The 22,772-nt window shown below is 50.5% G+C and overlaps 6 protein-coding genes across 6 annotated transcripts; 3 read left to right on the top strand and 3 right to left on the bottom strand.

Moving 5' to 3' along the window:
- Positions 1 to 653: 653 nt before the first annotated feature.
- ACET3X_009424 (uncharacterized protein) lies at positions 654 to 2,758 on the bottom strand (the record flags this gene model as incomplete). The annotated part of the gene is made up of 2 exons (XM_069455617.1): positions 654 to 2,287; positions 2,344 to 2,758. 2 exons carry the CDS (start codon positions 2,756 to 2,758, stop codon positions 654 to 656), a joined length of 2,049 nt encoding a protein of 682 aa, XP_069303501.1.
- A 623-nt stretch (positions 2,759 to 3,381) lies between these two features.
- ACET3X_009423 (uncharacterized protein) lies at positions 3,382 to 5,635 on the bottom strand. The gene has a single exon (XM_069455616.1). It carries the CDS (start codon positions 5,609 to 5,611, stop codon positions 3,503 to 3,505), a length of 2,109 nt encoding a protein of 702 aa, XP_069303500.1. The 5' UTR covers positions 5,612 to 5,635; the 3' UTR covers positions 3,382 to 3,502.
- Positions 5,636 to 10,484: 4,849 nt separating this feature from the next.
- On the top strand, positions 10,485 to 11,610 carry ACET3X_009422 (uncharacterized protein; the record flags this gene model as incomplete). The annotated part of the gene is made up of 2 exons (XM_069455615.1): positions 10,485 to 10,986; positions 11,042 to 11,610. The coding sequence occupies 2 exons, from the start codon at positions 10,485 to 10,487 to the stop codon at positions 11,608 to 11,610; spliced, it is 1,071 nt and encodes a 356-aa protein (XP_069303499.1).
- Positions 11,611 to 13,902: 2,292 nt separating this feature from the next.
- Positions 13,903 to 17,558, top strand: ACET3X_009421 (uncharacterized protein). The gene has a single exon (XM_069455614.1). The coding sequence runs from the start codon at positions 14,395 to 14,397 to the stop codon at positions 17,527 to 17,529; it is 3,135 nt and encodes a 1,044-aa protein (XP_069303498.1). The 5' UTR covers positions 13,903 to 14,394; the 3' UTR covers positions 17,530 to 17,558.
- Positions 17,559 to 19,765: 2,207 nt separating this feature from the next.
- ACET3X_009420 (uncharacterized protein) lies at positions 19,766 to 20,165 on the top strand (the record flags this gene model as incomplete). Its single annotated transcript, XM_069455613.1, has 2 exons — positions 19,766 to 19,949; positions 20,002 to 20,165. 2 exons carry the CDS (start codon positions 19,766 to 19,768, stop codon positions 20,163 to 20,165), a joined length of 348 nt encoding a protein of 115 aa, XP_069303497.1.
- A 448-nt stretch (positions 20,166 to 20,613) lies between these two features.
- ACET3X_009419 (uncharacterized protein) lies at positions 20,614 to 21,525 on the bottom strand (the record flags this gene model as incomplete). Its single annotated transcript, XM_069455612.1, has 4 exons — positions 20,614 to 20,735; positions 20,786 to 20,998; positions 21,054 to 21,320; positions 21,372 to 21,525. 4 exons carry the CDS (start codon positions 21,523 to 21,525, stop codon positions 20,614 to 20,616), a joined length of 756 nt encoding a protein of 251 aa, XP_069303496.1.
- Positions 21,526 to 22,772: the final 1,247 nt, after the last annotated feature.

The raw sequence follows: 22,772 nt of genomic DNA, 5'->3' as shown, positions 1-22,772 counted from the left end.
AGGCAGTATAGATTCACGGTATTGCGACGACTGACTACAAAAAGCCTGCTCTCCTCTACCTCTCTATCCTTATCTTATCTTATCACAGTCACTACCAGAACACCCATTATCCACACCTATCCACAAATCACTACAACAATGGCCAACCCATCATCATACACTTCCACCTTTTCCACCTCCAAACGCATCCCAACTACCACCTTTGACTCCATTCTCCCCAGCCACAAAATCTCAACCTGGGAGCAAGAGGACGCCGCGGCCAAGAAGAAACGCTCTTCAGCTGAACTCGCAGCTAAAGCCAAGACGGCGGTTAGCGGGACCGTCAAGTCGGCCCTTAAGAAGGCGGATCAGTTGAAGAAGACGGTGAAGAAGGTGAAGGTGAAAAGGGATACGGACAAGCAGATTAAGAAGGCGGAGAAGGAGAGTAAGAAGGAGGGGCGTTGATAGCATAGCTAGAACGTTGTAGTCTGAGAAGGAGCGTGAGGGAATATGTTTCACTAATTATCCGTCTCGTTGATAGAATGCAAGCAAAACATACAACCAGCAATTGGACATGGATCAATACAGTGATTGCACTTCTATTATGACATCCGAAAAGGCTAATACAATGACCTCGACTAGTGAACCCCTCAAGCAGCGAGTACAACATCCTCCTACGTAGACACTAGTGTCACACGTCCCTTTCCGTTCGCGGCGGTGAGCGATTTCAGTCTTGGGTCGTCTTCTAGAGACTTGATACGAACTGAGCCTGACCATGACCCTTGTCCCCAAGAACGCAAAAGATACGATGGGCCGTTGGTAGCAGCAGGCTGTTCTGAGCTTGCTCCAGGATCAACGATGCCGTTTTCGGTGGATATGCCATCTTCCGTTTCGGACTTGGTGTGGCTTTCGTCGGCATGGTTCTCTGTCTGTCTGAGACAAGTAGGGGTGGTATTGATAATTCGCTCATCAAGAGACAAATTTCTACGAGCTAGAAGACCTGAACCAGTTGGGTCTGAGTCGGATGCCATCTCTGCTTTCATTTTCTCTTTGCTGATCAGGTCCGTCGAGTCTGTAGCCACAGCCTGTCGCTCAAGCAGCAGATGTGTCGACGGTTGATGAGAATCACTCTCATGGCCACCAACTGAGATCTCCGAACACTCGAAGAATTGCTCTTCTTCGGATTGGTTCTTGCTGTTGCTTTCCTGGGCTTCTTCTTTCTCATCGGCGAGGGCTTGTTTGATCGAATCGTTGTCGATTGTCGGCACGCATCTAGAAGGCATAAATAATTGTTTGACGACCGTGATATCTTCGTGACTATGTTGAAAGGTGCCATCTTCCGCTCCTCCCGCTGATGCTGGCTCAGCAATATCTTGTCCTTCATCGGTGGTCTTCTGTTCCGCTTCTTCCTGTTGTTTCGCCTGTTCTTTGACAACCTTGTTCTTCTTCTTTCCCTTTTTCTTCTCTTCTTTCAGCTTCTTCTTCTTCTCTTCTTTCGGCTTCTTCTTCACTTCCTCGGCCCTCTCGTTGTCCTCATCAGCTGCATCTGGTATCTGAGTGACCGCCAGCTCAGCAGCGGGTTCAGTAGCAGAAGCGATCACTTGCGTCGCAAGTATGCCTTCAGATTCCGGAGGCTCGTCATCGGGTGTAGCAGAATTGTGGTCGTGGCTCCCTGGCGCTTGAGTTGCATCAGTACCACCAAGTTCATCGCACGATGAATCCAAGCTTCCGCTCACAGAGATGTTCGGCCTCACATGCTCTCTGACTGCAGCTTCAAGCGATGCCGCTTCTTGACGATCCAACTCAGCCCTCTGTTCCGCAAAACTAGTCTTAATCTCGTCCAGTCGACGGTCCAGTATGGCTTTGTTGCGCACCAGTTCTTCAATAGCATCCTGAGTCCTCTGCCGTACAGTGGAAATGAACTTGCTACAGTTATCGTCTTGCAACAGCTGAGCAAGCATTAAAGCATCCGTAAGATGCTGTATGATTTCATCCGAAGAAAGACGAACTCGATGAACAGTATAATGTCGGAGTTGAGTAACTGAATCCAGCAGGTTTGGTAGGGGCTTATCGACGTCCTGCAGATTATTCAGGTTACATTCTTCTTGATAGGCGAGTAGGTACTTTGGCCACCAATTCAGTTCCACTGCTTCTGCGCAATCCCAGCCTTCATTCTGTAATACGTTCTCCAAACGGGTTTGCGCGAAGCTGAAACATGCTTCTTCAAGAGCGTGTTGAACTTTGACAAGGACGCGATGCTGGTCCCAGAGCGGTAAGGATATGGAGTCGAGTGCTTGATTCTGAGAGCCTGTGGAAAGTTAGATGCATTACTAATCATGTAAGAAGATCGCCAAATAAGCATACTGGATCTAGCCTTTTCCTTTCCTTTTCTGCTTTTGATTCTGTCCCCAGTACCCTGAAATTCTTCAGAATTGTATGTACCTGTATTTCGCACAACCGTTGCACTACTCGTTGCAGTATTGGCTGCAGCGGTAGTTTGTTGTTCGACCTGAGTTGGGAGGACCTCGAAAACGTCAGGGAAGCGTACTTCGGCTTTCGCCATTGAGACAAAGATTTGGTATTTCAATAGGTCTTGGGCCACCTTGCACACGCTTTCCATGCCATGGTTCTGGATCAAAGCCCCAATCCTGGATTCGCTCTTATGCTTCTCGATTTTCTTGCGTATTTCCTCTGGCGTACTCGGTTGAACTCCATCTCCACGGAATACGTCTTTGAGGGCCAGGTATACAAGCTTTTCAGTGAGTGCAGGCTTGGCCATCGTTCTGTACGTGTAGACTTGTAGGAGAAAGTTCCGTGAATTGTTGTTGGAGCTTCTATATCCGACCACAGGCAGATCGACTGCTCACACATGTGTGAGATCCCAACAACTGCGCCTCAATTCTGGGCTTGCCTACAAACGCTACTTTGGGGTCGTAGGCGGCATCTACCCCGCACACGGGGGCATATCTAGCAAATGAGCAACCCGAATGTAATCAATTCTTGTCATCTGCTGTACTGCAAGCATTTGTGTGGCTCCAGGCGTGTAATGCCAAACGGCTTGGATGGGCAACCGACGAATGGCTAGCCGCCAGTGAGTAAATCTGTCGCGCTTCAGGCGATGCTCCCGCTGATGTGTCACGTTGCGTTGATCTATCTTAATTATGATTCGATCATGTTGAAAGGAGGAAAGCAGGTGCAGGTGCGGGTGCGGGTGCGGGTGCGGATGCGGGCCGGCGGCAAGAGTCCTGCTTATCCTCGAAACGCGCCATTCCTGCCCCCAACTTTGGCGCCCCCTCACCTGACGCGAAAACAAAACACTCGATAATACAACGCGTATCACAAAGCTAGCAGCAAGTCCACAGTAGCTTTTCATTCACGCGAAATCAATACAACCAGCGGAATCCAGAAGTAGTTATCGAAATCTTGTGTATTGGAAATCGCGCCTCGTGCAATGATCCGGTATCGCACCGCCACAAGGCAGAAACCAGCGCCTACATAGCCACCCATCCGACGTCACCGACTCCTACGCCGCGACAAACGTCGAGCTATCCCAGCCATACACCTTCTTCAAGCGCCGGGAGTAGATCAAAAGAAGTCGCCCCTCAATGCTCGCTTGATGCGGCCGATGGAGTGTCATGTCCCTGCGCACCGACATCTTCTCCGGAGGGACGAAGTTGTATATAGAACCGACTTTGGGGTTGATTGAGAAGCCTAGATCGATCATGGCGGCAACGAAAGATTCCCAGCGCACTGGGCTTCGAGCCGTGGATGATCTTGAGAAGAGTGATGAGAAGACGTCCGCCGTGGAAGGCTTCACCTTGAACTTGTCTTTCGACTGCGCAGGCTCGTCATCTACGGCGGGTTGCGGCGTAATTTCGTAGATCGAAAGCTGCGCGGGTCGGGTCTTCTCCTTTTGTTTGCGCTGCTGAATGTCTGATGCTGCGGCTTCGGAAGCTGTCGGCGTGGTGTATTCAGCCTGAGGCTTACTAGCTTTTACCTTTTGCCGTTCGTACTGCTGCTCGATGCTAGACACACAGTTCTCGACTAGATCCTGGTAGAGAAAGCCAAGCTTCGTACCAGTCTTCTCTACGATGTATTGGTCAAGGGTGGAGAGGGCGCCTTCAGCCATGCCTGGCTCGAGCAAGTTGTCGATCGGGACAGCATAGTCACCAAGATCGATACCATCTTTCAGTGGCCTCAGTTCCTTGTCTAGAGCCGTGTACTCGGGTACAAACGGTTGGCTCTTCTTGTGGTTAGGAGCAGGCAACTGCGCGATCGATGAAAGAGCCTGGATGAAGGTAATAATGATGGCCAGATCTCCCAAGGAGTCATACTCTCGATCAGACAGGTTGTCTTGCTCTAGTGGATGGGCGCGATGGAGGTCTTCCAACTTTTGAAGCCATTGTGCTGCGCTCGACCAGGTTGTCTCGTCCTGGCAGAGTCGAAGCATGTAATGCAACTGCGGGTTCTCTACCGTAAGAGATTCAGGGCTCCGCTTCAGTGAGAGGCGCGCGACACCATTAGTCGACATGCGCTTGAACCACTTGCTCCCACCCATCCCAACGGCTACGCTACGTTTGAACCCAGTCTGAGCGCGCAGATACTCCAAGTGGCAAGTGTTTGACAGTTCTTTGAGCACGAGAGCTTTGAACTGCTTGTCTGACGAGTTTTTCAGGATATCCAAGAGACGACCAATGTAGTTCCAGGTAGCGACGATCTTCACTGCGTCGTGAACCGCATCGAATACCGAGCCGCTGATATACTTATCAGTATGTACAGGTAGCATGCGTCCCTTCTCATCGGCAACAAGTTCCGGTCTACTGAAGAAGCAAAAGTTGACTTCATGGGCTAGGACAGTAGGCTCGGTAGAGATCAGGTTGATGAGGTCTTCGCGGGACGATATTTGGTCCTGCGCCATGTCCAAAACGTCTGAGAGTTCGACTTTCTTTGATGGCGAGTGTACCGACAGCTTCGCTAGGGCCGCAGTCGCGTCATCGGTTGGCTTCTTCGGGCGCTTCGTCTGGGTTCTCGTGGTGGATGCAGTGTCGAGGATGTCTTCAATGGCGATGTTCAGAAGCTGCAACAAGTTCATCTGCCGCATGAGAATGAGATCGCCAGTAGCCTGAGGGACTATCATCTGGGCTTGTATAGCTGGCTTCATGTTTGCTAGAACCTCTACCTTCTTATCCGCAACGATCTTGACCGATTCGCCGTATCCGTCCTCCGTCAAGAAGAGTGTGTAACAGTCCTTGTATTGGGAGGCGTTGATGAGTTTCAAATTCTTCCTCTGCATCATATCAACTATGTGCGCATGGTCTCCTGGTCGTCCATTGAAGCCAGTCGTATACTGGGTTTGTAGCGGTAAGGTTGCGCGGTGCTTGAGCATGTCCAGAAAGAATTCGGACGACGGCGAAGCTATGTCGCGCAGGTTCCATTCCGGAATGAATTTGTAGACATTCTCTAGGCTTGTGTCTTCAGCATGCTTCAAGACAGCACCGTCACGAGAGCCGGCCTGCATGATCTTCCTGCGTTGTTCTTGGCCCAGAGAGCGCCACATTTCTTCGATCCGTGTGCCATGCTTCCGGTACTTGTTGGCGAGATCACGGTGTAATTCCTTGATTGTTTCGTTCATCTTGCTTCGTGGATGAGTGTTGGGTGGTGGAAGAGTTGATCTGGCGGAGCTCTAGTTATGTTTGGTGCTGATGCAGGAGTGAAGCTAGCAAAGTTCTAGACTATACCACATGTGGATTAGAGTCGGGCGTGTAGATCTTCTAGAGCTGCGGCTCCCAGATTCTGCCTCTCTCACTCCCTAGCTGCTAGTACCTGCCGTCGGTTCTGTTACTCATGCATACTGAGTTGTCAACCATGTAGTGATTTGGACTTGTTTCGAAATCGACGCGAGCGTGATCTCGCAAGATCTGGCGACTGACTCTCGCGTGTTTGTGTAAACTCAATGATTATCGCGACATGGTAGGCCTCCCAGGAGACCGAAAAAGCGACTTTACACTCTCGCGTGTTTGTGTAGGTTCGGAGGCTCGGGGTATGAGTGGGGTTTATGCTTTGTTGCTTACGCAAGGCTGACCGGATTTCCTGGTTCACCAATAAGGGCGTTCATGTAGTTAGAGACAGCTTGGGCACGTGGCTGAATCTACGTGACCTTGCCCCTCGCGAACTCTCCGACTGGCAAGTACCTACCCAGCGCTCCTGATAAACAGTTTGAACATAGATGTTCGACACATGTGCCGCCTACTGTGCATTGTAAAGCGATAAATGGCGGAACTAGGAAGTTCTTGCAGGTGTTACCTGGGATGCTATCTCGGGACTTCAGCACAGAATTTTTCCTGTTTGTGTACATCAACTGACTTCGCATACCTACCTAGAAGTGTGTCGTCACTAAAGTTACAATAAACGGCATGACTACTAAATGTTGGGAAGGAGAGTGTATAGCTTTCTGTGTGCATCACTCTCTAGACGCACCTTTGGACGCACCTTTGGGCGCGCCTTTCGTTCGAGAAGGATCCGAGCGAAGGTATATATGGAATGTTAATTGGTTGATCGCGAAGTGAAATTCCGCCACGAAAGTCCGCCCCAGCGCCAGAACCGGTTAGTCGTTGGAAATACACTAGTCTGTATGCGGATACTGGAATGGCTGTAGCCTGTGCGAAGGATAGAATAAAACCTCTACATGATTTGATTTAAAGATCAACCAAACTTTCTATTAATCTAGGGGTTCACTCGGAGGCTCTCGACAACTAATGACAGAAATGCTTCGTCACACAGTCATAATCAACCTTTCATTGGCTATGGTAGTCCAGACCGCTCCTACACTATTATATACAAATCTCCAACAGCGAGATGCAACCACAGACACCAAAACTGGGGAGCACCAATTATCCACGGAAGCGATCATAGCGTCGTTGGCGTGGTAGTTGCCATATTGGGTATTGCATCCACGCTAGTGTGGTCGAAGCGGAGGAAGTCGCGCAGTAGATCCCGTCGGACCGCAGAAGGTATGCACCCCACCACAACGAGAAACCCAAAACAATCTGTTTCGCCAGAATTGCTACCCTCCCACCATTCGACATATGGCGGCGCTTTCACACCATTATACCCAATCGATACCTGGACGCGCACAGCTACCAACAGTGGGCAGGACGTGCCGCACGCATACAATTATCATGTACACTATGAGCGGTTGACGGTGCAGCGCTCGATATGATAATGATTGAGCATCAAGCAGTGGCTGTAGAGGTTTATCGTTGGGTTCGGGTTGTTCGGTGTTGAGCGGCGTCGCATTTTTAGAGAATTCATGTACCGTATCATTATTACATGTTTACTTGTCGCATTAGGATGTGAACTTGGTTCTCTTTGCTGTGAATTTCCTGCGCGCTCGCAAGAGGGCGGGGCTGTGCCGGCTGGTAGCCTGACTACCGGTAGCGGAAGCGGCGTACGTCTTCTTGCATTCGGGCTGGCGGACCCCGGTCGCTCAGCCTGGAGCCTGAAGATGACATTGCGGTGATGGTGCAAAGCTTAGTATCCAAGCAGATCAAGTGTGCTGTTCCGTATAAAATTACGAGCAGAACCAGATTTCTGCTTGTATACGCGGACTTGGAATGATTGAGCGCTATCTACCTAGGTAGCTAAGATGCGGTACTCGATGACAGTTTGTTGATGGCTAATTCAGCATCAACCTTTGTTACTCGCATGCCGACAAAGAGCAAAGCAAAACAACAAGTACGAAACGCGAACAACCACTAAGACGCATTCACTTCCAAAACGCCTGTTTGGGTTCTAAACTATGACTGTAACACAGACCATGTCGCGTGCTATATGGCACAGTGTAACAGAACCCCTGGTACTTTGCTGGCGCAGTTGTACCGTCAGGCTGGACCTAGGTGCCTGCTTCGTCCCTTCGCGTACACTAACCAACCATACTAACTGGACTACGGTCGTCAGCATTCTCGTAGGCTCTTCTTCATAACGGCAGATAGCGTTCAGAGAGATGAGTTCCGAGCTGCGGCTGATATTTCCAAGGTTGTAAGAAGATGTTTGCAGCAACTTGCTTTCGCGATATTATGGAGCTGATCCGCCTCGACTGCCCAGGTAAAATGTTTATACTAAGGAAATGCCAACGCGCAGAAGAGGGGCGATCGAAACCGCGCTCTCATACCTACAAGGCAGTCTTAAGTATGGTAGCGAGCCCTGTTCACTGAGCCTATGGAACTCATTTTGACCCCATGTGGCCTAGAATCAGCTACCCGACTACTGAACTCATGCTGAACCTGCAGGGGTATCAATGCTGGGAAAACCCCTCGTGTCACGTACGCGGAGGGGGTGCGACCGACGCCGCCCCACTACATACGACCGCCTCACTGCATATGACCGCCGCAGGCCCCGTCAACGGGCAAGGTGAAGGCTGAACTGGGTGATGCTTGATCCCGAGCAAAAGATGTCATTGATCACCTGCATAAAGAGTAGAGTCCTCACAAACGTTTTTCTCCGTTCGTTTCATACCTAGGTAGTCCTTTGTCCTAGATACCTGGACCCCTCACTAGACTCGTCTCCTCTCTACACATGTACCCTGACACACTATCCCACTTGTTTGTGTTGTTGATCGCCCTCGTTAACAGTGTAAATGCCACGCTGATCTACTTGCCTCCAGGCATTTGGCGTCGGCATGCACAGAGCGACATAAAGACTGTAAACGAGCATATGTCCACGGAAGCGATTATCGGGGTCATTGGGGTAGTGGTGGCCATATTAGGCATCGCGTCATCGTTAGCGTGGTCCAAGGCGCGGAGGAGATCGCGCGGCCGGTCCCATCGAGCGCTTTCTCTCTCCAACGCAGAAGGTATGCATCCGTGCTGTAATGCGCTCGTTACATTCAGAAAGCTGACATGACTTTCCAGGCGTAGGATTACCGTTCTCGAATCGCCCTTCGCACACCTACCCCTTCGACTCGTCGCAACCGATTCGAGCTTGGATGCGAACAGCAGGCGGCGACGATAGACCACCACAGCACCAGCGGTACTACTATGTGCAGTACGAGCGAATAATGGTACATGGGGCGATTCAATAACGGTTGTTCGTCGTCGGGCTGTGCTGAGAGTCGAAAGTCTCCCGCATTGAGTCTCACAAATTGTGTGTACAAATGGAATGCCTTCGGTCGCTCTGCAGCCGTATACCTCTTTGCCCAAGCCAGCGCATATCATTTTCGTTTGATTGTCACAGCCTCTCATCTGTCTTTTGATAACCCGCGCGGTACTATTGCCGTCTTGCGCTCAGCGTTTAGGCGGCCTCCGTGTCTCAATGGCAAGAAGGAGCATTGTACTACCCTGGTGTCATGAGTGTGGGCGATCCGTTTCCTTTGGCATTTCCGGACCGGTCATCCTTTTGTTCTCGTTGTAGGGCATATTTGTTACAGCATTTCATATATCGCGATTCGTCTCGTCCATTGTTGGATCTTCGAGTGAATGCGAACACTCATCAGCGGATTCGACAATACGCATCACGATGGAGCCTGGTCAGCTGATAACTGCGCTTGAAGGCCATGAAGCGTGTCAAGAATATCGCTTGCTGTAACGAATGTGTACAGCCTGAGGGGTATGGCTTCCTGCTTCTTCAGATGGCTGAATGTATAGCAAGACCGTGGCGGTCTTGGTGTTTGTGAGGCAGAGGAGGGTACCTAGGTAGTGCTTGCGCCTGCAAATTGAACGAAGGTCTTGCGCAGATGGACGATTCTGACCGAAATGGACAACATTTGCATGCGGAGAGCAAGATGCCGGGAAACGTGCCATATTTGAAGCTAGCAGAACGAGCGAAAGGTTGAGAAACGCGCCTAAGAGCGACAGACGAGCACGTAGTCAATTGGGGTCGTTTATTGGGCCGCGTCCACGCCAGCGTCGATAGACGGAGCAAGCTTCGGCGCTTCTTCCCCCGCAGACTACACTGAAAGGCCAGATCTGGGGTCGCGGCGTGGAGATAGGGTGAAAAAGCAGCGGTACCGTCTTTTATCCAGTGCTAATCCAGTTTAGGGTGCAGCATTCGCAGTCTTGGTGAGGAGGAAACGGAAGAAATTGCCGTGGCGGGGTCTTTTGCCATCGTCAAACCTTCTCGTGAGGTTGGCGCACGGTGCTGGCACCAGTCTTGACTGGGACGCTAGTGTAAATTACAGAGCGAAACCTCCTCCGAGCCCCGCTGAGTACTGTTGGCACCTATCTCGAGCACTCCGCTCGCGGGTTCCCCACACCGCCGCGCAGAACATTGCGAAAACCTCCTCCGAACTTCACACGAACGCCACCTGGCCAATCAGAGACTCTGGTCAAGATGCTGATAACATTTACAAAAACCTCCTCCGAAGGTGCACGAAAATTAGTGATCTGCCCAGAGCCAGTATAAAAGATCTTCTCCGCTGCACCTCGATTGCTCATTCTTCACTCAACTTCCTCCTTCACCTCTGTCATCTCCAAAAGCTAGCACTTCTCTTCTCTCGAAATCACTTCAAGATGGCCCCTCACAGACTCCAAGTTGCCGTTGCAGGTCTCGGCCGCATGGGCGCTCGTCACGCCCTCAACATCTTGAACAAGACGCCTCGCGCTGAGCTTGTCGCTGCCTTCTCTCCTGACCAGAACGAGCTCAAGTGGGGCAAGGAGCACCTTGAGCCATACGGTGTCACCCTCTACGATGACTACAAGAAGATGCTTGAGCACAAGGGCCTCGAGGCCGTAGTGATCGGCACCGCAACCTCGGTACACGCCGAGGAGACCCTCCAAGCTATCGAGAAGGACCTCCACGTCCTGTGCGAGAAGCCTCTTTCCACCAGCGTTCAGATCTGCCAGGATGTTGTTGACGCAGCTGCGAAGAAGCCTCACCTCAAGGTCATGTGCGGTTTCTCAAGGCGCTTCGACGACAGCTACCAAGATGTTGCCCGCAAGATTGAGGAAGGTGCCATTGGCCGACCCACAGTTGTCCGATCACAAACTTGCGACAGGCAACACCCCGACCCAGGTACGTTTAAAATAGTTGTTCTATCATTAAACTGAATACTAACTTCGTCGATTAGAATTCTTCGTCCAATACGCTGCGTGGTCTGGTGGTGTTTTCGTCGACATGTCCGTGCACGACATCGACCTGACCCTCTGGTACTTCGGCTCCAACGTAGTACCCAAGTCCATCTCCGCCAACGGTGTTGTCGCCATTCTCCCAGGCCTCAAGCAACACAAGGATTACGACAACGCCGTCGGTATCGTCGAGTTCTGGGACGGCAGGATCGCCTACTACTACGCCTCCCGCATGATGACCCACGGCCAAGAAGACGTAACCGAGATCATCGGTACCGAGGGCAAGCTCACCGTCAACCTCAACCCCCAGAAGAACCTCGTCAACTACTACTCCAAGGCTGGCATTACCCGCGAGGTACCCGCCGACTACTGGGGCCGTTTCGAGCCTGGCTTCGTCAAGGAGGCCAACGAGTTCACAGCTGCGTGCTTGGACAACACACCGGTTCCTCTCGAGTTCCAGAACGCTGTCAGGGCTGTACAGATCGGAGCCTGGCTGCAAGAGGCGCTCGTCAGCGGAAAGCAGATCCGCTTCGACGAGAGCGGCAAGCGCATCGACCGCTCGAACTTGTAGACGTTGATTGAAAGCATTATGGAGTTACGATTTAGTCATATAACGACCGGGTTTCCTTTTTCCTTAAAAGCATTTTAGCTATGCAGCGTATCAGTCAAACACTACCATTTCAAGAGTACTCGGTTAGCTCCGTTTTGCACTTTTGAAGTTATACTAGACCAGACTGATGTTCCCAGATGGCAGTAGTACCGATTGCTGATAGTCGTCCGTAGAGATGCTCTGTCATTACAGCGAAAAGCAACTCGAGCTTACGCATGTCCGCAACACAACCACTTGACTTTTGACTAGGATCTTCACAGTCAGTCAGAACATCGCTGCGCCACTATACTCGCCAAAGAATACAAGATCAGATCCTCAGATTCCTGCGATATCATGAGGCCATGGACGCATGCGATGCCATGTACATGACCACCTAGCAAACTTCACTGAACAGTGTCGCCGGCGACTGTCCAACGAAAGGTGAATATGGTCTTCATCTCTCTCCGCGAGCAGGCCGCCTCAGGCATTAAAACTTCGACGCTGCGGCAACGGGTACGTGTCCTGCATCACTCAGATTTCATGATCGGTAAAGCCTCGCAGAGCTGATTGGCTGTGATGCGTGTAGGGTAGCGTCGGGAATCCCACGAAAGTATCTAAGACACTTTCGTATGCAAGTAGGCTGAGTCTGGTACACCGAAAAGAGCTATCACAATTGAACGAGAGTGCGTATCTCCATGATATATGTTGTCCCAGGAGGAGATATAAAGCTGTGATACTCTCAACGGGAGAAAGAACGCAGCCCTACTTTTACTTGACTTGTTCGCATCATCTGTGGTCTGTATGCCTTCATGTTTGGAAGCGTTTCCGGTCAGCGATACACCTAGCTTCCTTTGACTGACTGAGTGGGGAATCAGAAATTGAACTACTCTGATACGCTCCTGCTAATTTGCACCGCCCATTGCAGTGACATTTGTCTTGTTGCCTGCTTCGCATTTTCGCGGACCGTGGCTATTGCTGCGCCCCAATCTAGTGAGCGTCTGATATTTACGGCTCCGAGATGCCCACTACATGCTACAGGCATTCAGCAGCCTTTACCACCACTAGCACATCACACGTGACTTTCTGCATCATGCACGTTGCTAAGCTCGCTGTTGTTTTATTTGCCATCATCGGCCCCATAAATGCACGGGCAGTTACTATTCGCCCCCTTGCAGAAAGCTACCCAAATGTGGCCGCCACCCCTGCTATCGGTCAGCATTGGTCCAAACAAGACGTGCTCACTCTCGTCGGTGTGTTTGTTGGCGTCATCACTGTTATCGTCGGATTGGTTGGCATTCTTGTTGCATCGCCCAAAACACGAAAGTGGCTGTGCAGACCTATCACGCCCCTCCTAAGACTCATGCACATTAGTGAGTGTTCTTGGTACCAATGGCAGAAGACGATATAAATACTGACCGACTGACTAGCTCCCGGAACGCCTGCTGCCTTACCCATACCTCTACCTCAACGCCAGCCATTTCTTGTGAAGAAGTGGAAGAAGAAAGACCCGAAAGCTGTTCGCCAACAACAGCAGATGGATTATGATGAGCTTTTGAAGACGCGGAGGGGGAGATATTGACTCCGAACACTACAACAAGAGCATGTGGATAATGAAAAGAAGAACGTTACAGTATTAGATGAAGCATAGAAGGATTGGAGAGAGGATGTGGATAGCAGCATGTACATTTGACTGGAACAAACCTGTCGCCATCACGAAATATGATAATTTTTCACACGGAAGTGAAGAAGCAAGCTGAAGTGAGCCTACGTCGAGATCGAGCGAGTTGTCTTCCTTCCCCCCTCGCTATGCTTTCCTGGCGGCCTGGCCTCATCGTGTTTGCGGCTCTCAACTCTTCCTCGCGACTCGCCAATGCTCGTAGAATGCTTTTGTCAAAAGAGTCACGGCTGTAATGCAACAAGTGTCATTGGAAGATATGCACCTGCAATTTCGTACGCCGTCGAGGACAGGAAGTTGAGATTCCAACCAACTGCTGATGACGTCATGTCTGGAAGCCTTGGGTACGTCGTCACCTACTGCGCGTGTGCATTAGCACGTCCACAACTGTGTGCACCAACCCAAATCCAAAGACCAGAATTTCTTCAGATATAGTCGAGACTATCTCGAGTATGAATGGGTTCTGGCAGCGGCGATGGATGTGTTGTCACTGCATGATCCCCGCGGCAAAGGCTTTTCCTATCTTGGACAAGTGCGCTGCAGGGGTTTCAGTCCTTCCTCTCAGCCACGCTGCGCAGCACTTCGTCGGGTCCCGAGGCACCTTCCAATGTTTGGCATTACAGGAAGAACGAATGCGGTATCATTCTATTTGCAACAGCAGGAGTCTTTGGTAAAGTAGGGATCTCTAAAGTACATTCTCCGGTCATTAAAACGTACCTACAGTAAGTGAAAGAAGCTTCATCGGTAGGCCGTAACATGACTACCGGTAGATCGCTTGCGGCTGAGTAACGCACAATACCCCTCATTCGCATTTGTACCTCCAAGGGCATCGTTCAAGGCTTATCGTTACATGCGCACTCAGCCTCATCATGTGGGACGTAAATTGTAGCGGCGTTCGTCCTCCTGATCGCAGGGCCACTCACTGGTGTTCAGCCTCAAGCAACCAATCTCGACATCCGCATTTAAACACCGCCCTTGCCTATGCTACTCATCACGTCTCACTCCCAACTTCTGTCCTGACTTTCTACGTTGCTCAGCCTATATGAATCTGTTTTTGAGGAGTTACTTATGGCCTGGAAAGTATACTCTCAATGTCCGGCTTTCCCTCCAGAATGTCCATCTTTTCCGCAACCAACGAAAACTATGCTGCGCTAGCAAACGTCAAATTCGATTTTTCGCTCATCAAGACGGAAGCACCGATTGAATTCAATGGAATTGCATCTGCGCTCTCTAGCAGGCGGCGAGTTGAGGCTGAAGAAGGCCCTTCCCACAAGACAGCTCGTCGACTAGGAGCTCTATTCGAGGATGTTGTGCCATCGACGCCAAAGCTAATCTCTGCATTTGGGCTAAGAATGTCAGAGATCATGAACACCACTGGGATAAATGCCATCGGTACGGGCCAGCACGGACCGTTCGAGCCATACGTAGGAGCGGATGGTACCACCCTATGGGCTGCAGCAACGTCCGGAATACCAGCTCTCGGAGTATATCTCCTCAGCTGTCTTCTAGCTCGCGCTTGGGACGCAAAGACAGCTACAGCGATATGGGTAGAGCTGGTCGCCGCGAGGAAGAATGAGATCAAGCAAGGACTCCAAAACAACAACAACATCTCTGCCACCTCAGTCATTGGCGCATGCCAGGATATCAGCAGGAACGATCTCGCATTATGGGATGGTAGTGCGAGAGCCTGGCTTCGCAGAGCCGACAAAGCAAAACAATGGTCACAATGTCAATTGTCGCTCGTTGTCAACAACATCAAGACTCCGATTCCTGGTGGCCCTTCGACCTACAACCAAGTCATACATGTGTGGAAGCAGTCTATGTCAGCGGTCGAGCAGTTTCTTTCCGGAAAGCCCCAGGATATTGTCGACGGATCTGTGTTTCTGGCCTTTTCAGCCTGGCACCTGTATCCGGATTTGTTTGTGCTTGGTGCTGAGCCGACAAAGATTAGTTTCAGAGACAACCTCGTTCCATCCTCTGCAGTAGGCACTGTTGGCGTGGAAGGCAGGTTTCCGGAAAAGGACAGTGCTCGATGGTCATTGGCCTTGTCGCATTTACAGTACTACGGTGCGCCTGTAGTGGTTCGTAGCGACCAGGAGGATTCAAGAATGACCTTTAGCCAGCTCCAGATCGTCGCTTTGGGTGGTCTACTTGGAAGGTGGAGAGTCAGTCCTCGAGACTACTTGTTAGTTGCAGGGTGGTTCAAACTCCTCTGGTCTCGAATGGGTATGTCTGAAGAAGAAATTAAGACTGGCGAATGGTCTGAATTTGGATGGCTTCTGCAATTTGTGGTGGCGGCGAACCGACTACTAGATTTGGAAAGCCACGACCATAAGCAGAACATGACCTTACTGAAGTATGGAAGCAGGCGAGCAAAAGGCTTCTTGTCCGACCAAGATCGCAATCCTTCGCCATTCTTTGGACTACTCAATCCTCTCACGATACGTGGACTTCAGGAGAAGCTCGACATTGATTCCGGCGTTGCTTATCTTCGTGCGGTCGCGGAGAAACTGGGATTGGATGGAAGAGACGCAGTCATTTGCTATGCACACAATGCGTCACATAAGAACCTTGCTGCAGCGGTCGAGTTCTATGAGCTTGCCACAGTGCAGATTTCCGACCCTGAGAGCCACAAGAGATGGATCTGTCCGAATAGCAAAGTGACATCACTCAGACCTTCAAACACCAACTTTGGTTCGCATGACCAGCTCTCAAACCAAGAATCCGCTCTAGAAGATAGGATAAGGTACATATCCGACGGAGGAGAGGATTGCGATCGTCATGCGACTGGTCCAAACTTTGACCGTGGAGATATCATTCACTTCAAGTGGACTGACCCACCTCCGATATACCGGTACGACTATGCGGCCACTACAAATCATCATGACAACGAGGATCACCAATCCAAGAAAGCAAAAGTCGAGATCTCTTTTGACGCTATCGTTGGAAATTGGCGCTTCGGGCTGTTTCTTAAAAGCGAAGCGCGCAGTGTAGAGCGCCGAGGCCGCGATCCACTGCAGTCCTATCGAGAAGACACAGAGTTCGAGACCACAAAGATGGACAGCACCGTGGAGGCGGTAACGAGGTTCAGAGAATTCACATTCGAACCTGGAAGACTAAGAGATTACTTGTGCTCTTTGATTCACGTCTGTGAATCACAATGGAAACACAACTCTCTTCGAGCACCTGGCGTTTCATTGTTCTCACAATTCCACACATTTCATGCTAGCTTCAGCAAATCAGTATTCGCTCTGGACTCAGCATCAAAGGTCTACCGTCGCCTTACTCATGCCACCATATCGCTTAAGTTGACAGCGGGTCCGCTGTCGAACTCAGCATGGTTCCAATGTCTCTTCGAAAGATGGCAGATCAGCAGCCATAATACGAACCCTTGGTTTGAACAAGCACCACTTCTCAGCTTGCCACAACCGCCGCTACTTGACCGAACCGAATCATTTAGCTGTATAGCTCTGTTCGACTCAGGAGTAGTCGATCTTAGTCCCGAAGACTTCGCACACACATTCGCAGTGTGTTCAGAGGACACGATCTACGTACCAGCAGTCGTGCTTTCCGACCCTTATGTTCAAATCCCAGACTACGAGATGAGAAGTATCACCGGTAACATTGGTCGCCAGGGTATCTCATTACTGGTTCCGCCTGTCGAGCCACGAGTTCGTGAACTCAGTAACAACTACAGCCTCGTGCCCCATGAGACGTACGATTTTAAACGGGAAGATAACTTCAGGGAGACATCATTACACCTATCCTTCACCGACTGGACGTTCCCTCTTGCCACCGAGGTCTCTCGCATGATAGACCACGACGCTCACGTAGTAGAGGCCGTCATCTCCGTTCACGATCGCGGTGTCTGGGTCGGCGACATTGATATCTTGGAAGTAGATTTTCGAGACATGCTTCGATTTGAACCAATGCCGCCTTGTCAAGGGGACCATGCCCAAGACTGCGACTTCGATTACACTTCCATCGACAGCTGGGAAGAGTTGTTGGACGAGCCTGGTAGTGTTGGAGTTTTCAGAGCGCATGGAAACTGGGCTGCGCGACTGGCTGCAGTGAGTATTCTGTCGCGGAGTGAGGCCGGGGGTCATAACTTTGGCGTCCTCGGACCAGAACCATTCTGTTTGAGATGTTTAGAGGAGGGCCTTGAGAAACCAGGCTGGAATATGCAGGATTACGAGTCAAGACTGCCTTCGATCTGTATAGATTAGTATGTTTAATGTTACAGTTTTGTTCTTTGTCCTGCAGTGGAATTAGCCTTTGGTGGCCAGCCTTCGAAATCGTGCGTGATTAGAAGGCGTTGCCAATCTAGACAAGTGCTTTCGCAGGTAATCCTCTCTTTATTGGTTCAGCACACCACTTAATGCAGGGCTCAAACGACTGACCCACCAACCCCTTTTGGGGGGTTGAGTCGGGCAGCATAGCGTAAGATTCATATGCTTAGTGTAGGATACATAAAAGTCGTACCGGCGGGGCGGTTCAACTGACGGAGCCACATTCAAGCCGCAAGCCCGACCAGAGCTACCCCACTACACAGCCATCGATTGCTTGACAGACACCACCACCAGCTATCTGGTAAAATAGTGGCGGAGCATTTTGAGGCGCCTCACCAAAGGGCTGCTTAATTATAAGATGTTTGATGGACCGAGACTCGTAGTGAACAGCAATCGACAAACTTTGCCTGGTTTCCATTTGACACCATGATCAATCCTTTCCAGTTGATACTGCTATCTTCATATCTTATCATTGTCAACGCTGCGCCAGTGACACACGATGAGCGACAGGGTCCTGTCGAATCAGATGGTCTCTCTACGGAAGCTGTGCTAACGCTCAGCGGCGTTTGCGTGGCTGTGTTCGGTATCGTGCTCACGCTAGTACTGAAGTGGGATAGCCTGAAGAGGATATGTATCCGCTGCTGCCATCTTCGCGCCCGCACTCATCGCATTGTTCCCGGTAAGTCAAGACATCTCGCGACGAATTTCACGGCACTTACTAGATGATGCAGACTCTGGAATCGCGCTTGGCCGCCGTCTAGAGCGCTCCCTGGTTTCCCCTTACACCATCGGCAACCCCAGCGAAGACGAAATTGCAGAACCACGACGCGTCCGAATCTACCCCACCGAACAACAGCGCATGCTGTTGCGCACCCGTACACTGTGAAGGAGTTACACTGAGGGAATTTCTCGGCTACACCCGGGCACAGCACTCAATCGTATTGGCATCGCGCCAATACTTGACGGCGCAGCCTACCAGTGCTTCAGGCTTTTGGACCAATAGCATAGGACATATAATGACTGTACAATATCACATTGAAGCTCAAAAGCCTGCACATAATATTATTCAGCTTAGCGCAACGTTTACACCAGGCTTTAACTTCACGTTTTTGCTCCCAGTATTCTCTAGATTCCATTCAGCGGGTAGAGAGCGCTCAGAGCCTAAGGCTGAACAGACTGCAGCGATGACGTGACATCATATCCCTGGTTCCAAAAAGCAATGAGCGTCTGAACAGGTGGCCAGAACGATAAGCCAGTGAACGGAGAGACCGGTGGATTATAAGCTAGCCATGATGTTTGGCCAACCCATGATGTATGTGAATAAGGCATCCGCAGTGTTCGATCGCGACGGCTCAGACTATAGCCAGTAGTCACCCCTTCGTTCGGTTTGTCGTTTCTCCGGCATTCATATAGGACACGACCCAACCTACAGTGCTCCCCTTCCCCTCGGTCGAACTGTCTGATGGCTTTTTTAGCCAATCGGGTTAGTAAAAATCAGGGATACTAAGATAAAAGAGGTCACCCTTAACTGCTTTTAGAGGTCACCAAAGAACCACTACAGTTTATAGAGAGGTACCTTGTAGAATAAAGAATTCTGTAGGCTCTCACGCCTGCCACGAGTTTAATTTTCCACCAGGCAGTTTGACTGGGCACGTCATCATGGGGGAAAATTAAACACTACCTAAAGCTGTCTTCGGCTGTGCAGGGGTGCGCGTCCCACCCTGGAGACGGGGCTTGGCCCGGGGCCTGGGCAAAAACGCGAGCGGCGCACACCTTCACCTCGGCCTGATTTGCTAAAGCTCAACGCTAGTCCGCGCCTGTCCACCCAAACTAATCTCACCGACTCCAATCCTACCACACCTTAACATGCGTCTCGATAGGATGTGAGGGCGTAAGCTAGGGACCAACACAACGAGATAAATAGAGTCACATCGCAACAACCCTTAAGTTTCAAGCAAATGTTGAAAACATCTACAAATACTCCTGCTACAACCGTATCGAAAGACACTCTTCAGCCTGTTCTCATTCCGCCGTATCATAGTATACGGCTTGGATCCAGTGCAGGTCTATAGAAGTGGAGTTTATGTTACCCCCACACAACATGCTCTCCCCGTTTCTACTTGTTGCCAACGCCAATCTTCTAATCTGCGCCCACGCTCGCACAATACCCGATATGTTTCCACGAAGTCATTTCGACAGTCCTCAGATTGGATCTAGCAAGCTGTCTATCGAAGCGATTGTGGGCATAGTCGCTGTGGTTGTAGCCGTGCTTGGTATAGCGCTGCCGTTTTTGTGGCCCAGCTTCAAGGGGAGGAGGCTACCGGTACTGTCCCGCCGGCCCCATCCCAGTTCCACCTGTAAGCCGCCCCCGCCTGTCATAAGATGTCGCACAATACTGACATTGCTCAGCGCACCTAGATATTCCACTTGCCAACAGTCCATCGCGATTTACGATTCCTCCTCCTTCAATCAAATCTCGGGTAGCCGACAGCACTATAAGCCGACCGCAATACGTGCGCTTCGATCATCGCGAACAACAGCGCGTGTTAGTGCGACGCACTCTCACTTTCTGAGAATATATCCTCAGCAGAATCATACACAGAAGGCTCGGATACGATGTGAACGGAACTGTCAGTGCAGGCGGATCGCGAGCATAGGTCGTACAAGAAGAGCTCCATGGATCAGGGCGTGCGCGTTGAGCGTCGCGTGTCGCAAGTACTCGGCCACTTTAGAATTCACCCGTTTTTCTCCCACGCATTTGAACTGCAAAGTCTCCTTTCTCTTTCCAAAATACCCCACATGTAACCATATATTCGTAATCAGACATATTTCCAAAGCCGTTGGTATCATCCATGTCAGACGATACCGACGAAATTTAGCGATTCATAACGCTGTTGTGGATCTATTATTCATTGCGCGAGCTGCGCATGGTACCCTACATGATGCTAACAAATTTGTGCTAGGGGCACGACTACGATAAACTTCGCGCGATCCGATCATACTCCTGAGAGCAGTCTAGTTTTACGAATTCTTCTCTCGTCTCTCAGCAAGAGTGTAAAATATACTTCCATCGTAGATTCCACGAATATCTTCCTTCATCATTCGACCATCTTCAGGCCAAAGCATGATATACGTCGCAATCCCTGTATTCATCAGCAAGACATTCGGCAAAGGTAGGGATGATACGACCTACACTCGAAAAATGCTCCACCCCAACCAATCGGATCAGCAATGCATCGTTGTCCCTTGAGCACATTGATCACGTCCCATATCGTTAGGTAATCCCTTCCCTCTGCATATTTCGCAAAGATATCTTCGAATTTCTGCGGTAGGAAACGTCCCTCGTGATCGTAGGTCCCTGTGTCACTGCCATGCTTGTCCTTGTGTACATTCTTGAGGAACAGACCTGGAATCATGGTCAGCGGACGTCTCACATGCATCTCATACACCGGGTTTCTTACGAAAGAATGGATCAGGCAGCCACCCCGAGCACGTAGGGTATGAAAAGTTGGAGTGGATGACGAACACTGCCACGATGGACAGGATGACACCGAACCCCAGCCGATAGAAGCCAACGAATGTGTCCTGTGGCCAAAGGATGCCATCGTGGTCGCGGTCAAAGAAGTCGCAATGTTGTTGTAGAACGGTTTGGTGGGAGTGCTTCTCCTTCCAGCCCGTTGTGCCGCCAGGGGATTCTGCTGATGGCGCGACATTCGCACGGGCAGTGCCTGCTCAAGTCAGCGATTTTGCTGCGAGATGTGTCACGGGTGAACACATACCCGTATGTTGAAGTTTTGAGCCTTCTGAGGTCACGAAAGGTTTCCGTTGCTCGGTGATGGGTACATCAGGGATTGAGAGTACCACTCCATCGTCTCCATTCGTGAGGCGCTCGGAGTGCCTCATGATTTCGGACATGCTTCTATCATCAGACATGTTCTCAGTAAGCAGAAGACTGTAAAGCTCAGAAGTGATGAGAAGAGGACAAATGAGAGGAATCACAAATATAATCATGCGGCTCCGCGCTTGCACATTTGCATGTGAAAGCTACTTGGGCACCGTCATGTTCCGCTATCATGACGTCACACCAAATGAAACCGCCTTATCCCAGCCACGGAAGTTTCAGACCATCACAATTATATTGTCATATAGTCGTCATTCGAAAACCAATACCAAAGGTTGTCATTATATCGGAAAGAGGTTCCGCTGGCCAATAACCAAGGCTGTATTTAGCCTTGAAATTGCAATCAACATCTGCAGGAACGGCGCGCGCCGCCATCGTCCAGGCCAGCCGACCAGCAACACCAACAACATTGTGCATCCTTATGTGTTGATAATTCACACCGCAACAAAACATTGTGTTGTTTTGGGCGTTATTGATCTCCAAGATCTCTGATGTATACATTGATACGCGCACGTCGCGCGTTGCCTGCGTGTCGCCCTTGTAGCATCCTTCACGAACTCCGCCTACACCTCTTCGCCATCTCTACATGTACCAGACGGTATTGTCGGTATGAGTGTTGCGATGCGCACCTCAGCTAAATAACATGGCTTAACACTCGAAGCACAAAATTCGACTTTTGTTGCGCAGAACTTGTTTATCCCTTTCATCACGTTTCTTAGTTCGAAGAGTTGTGGCGCCTTGCTACGAGCTTCTTCGGTTTTCCACCAGCTGCCAGGAACACATACGGCCGATACTCTTAGGTGAGCAAGCAACATCGTCACCCCCCTCAGGAACATGAGATTTAACTAGAACGCTCACCCACCAATTTTATTATCCCTATTTATGTTATAACAATTACTGCATCTACACCATACCAGACCACCTTCAGCATCTGAGTATTCAGGCCATCCTCGAAATGTTTTCTTCTCTTATCCTTACGCTATTGAGCAATCACCTTGTTTCTACGACCCACGCAGCTGTAATAGCCCACGCTGCAAGGCGAGACTTTACTGCGGGGCCATCTGTCCAATCACATATGCTATCGACCGAGGCGCTGCTAACGCTAATCGGCGTGTGCGTAGCTGTCCTGGGCATAGCGCTCTCCCTCGCACAAACTTGGCCTAGTCTGATGATGGCTCGGGGGCTGTGCAGATCTCATCCTTACCAGCGCACTCGCTCTCTCTCTACGGGTATGTCTTTAGACATCGAATAGGGACTAATTACTGGGTGCTAATTATGT

Source organism: Alternaria dauci, chromosome 9 (genome assembly GCF_042100115.1).
Source record: "Alternaria dauci strain A2016 chromosome 9, whole genome shotgun sequence".
NCBI lineage: Eukaryota > Fungi > Ascomycota > Dothideomycetes > Pleosporales > Pleosporaceae > Alternaria > Alternaria dauci.
This window is presented reverse-complemented; position numbering and strand designations above follow the sequence as displayed.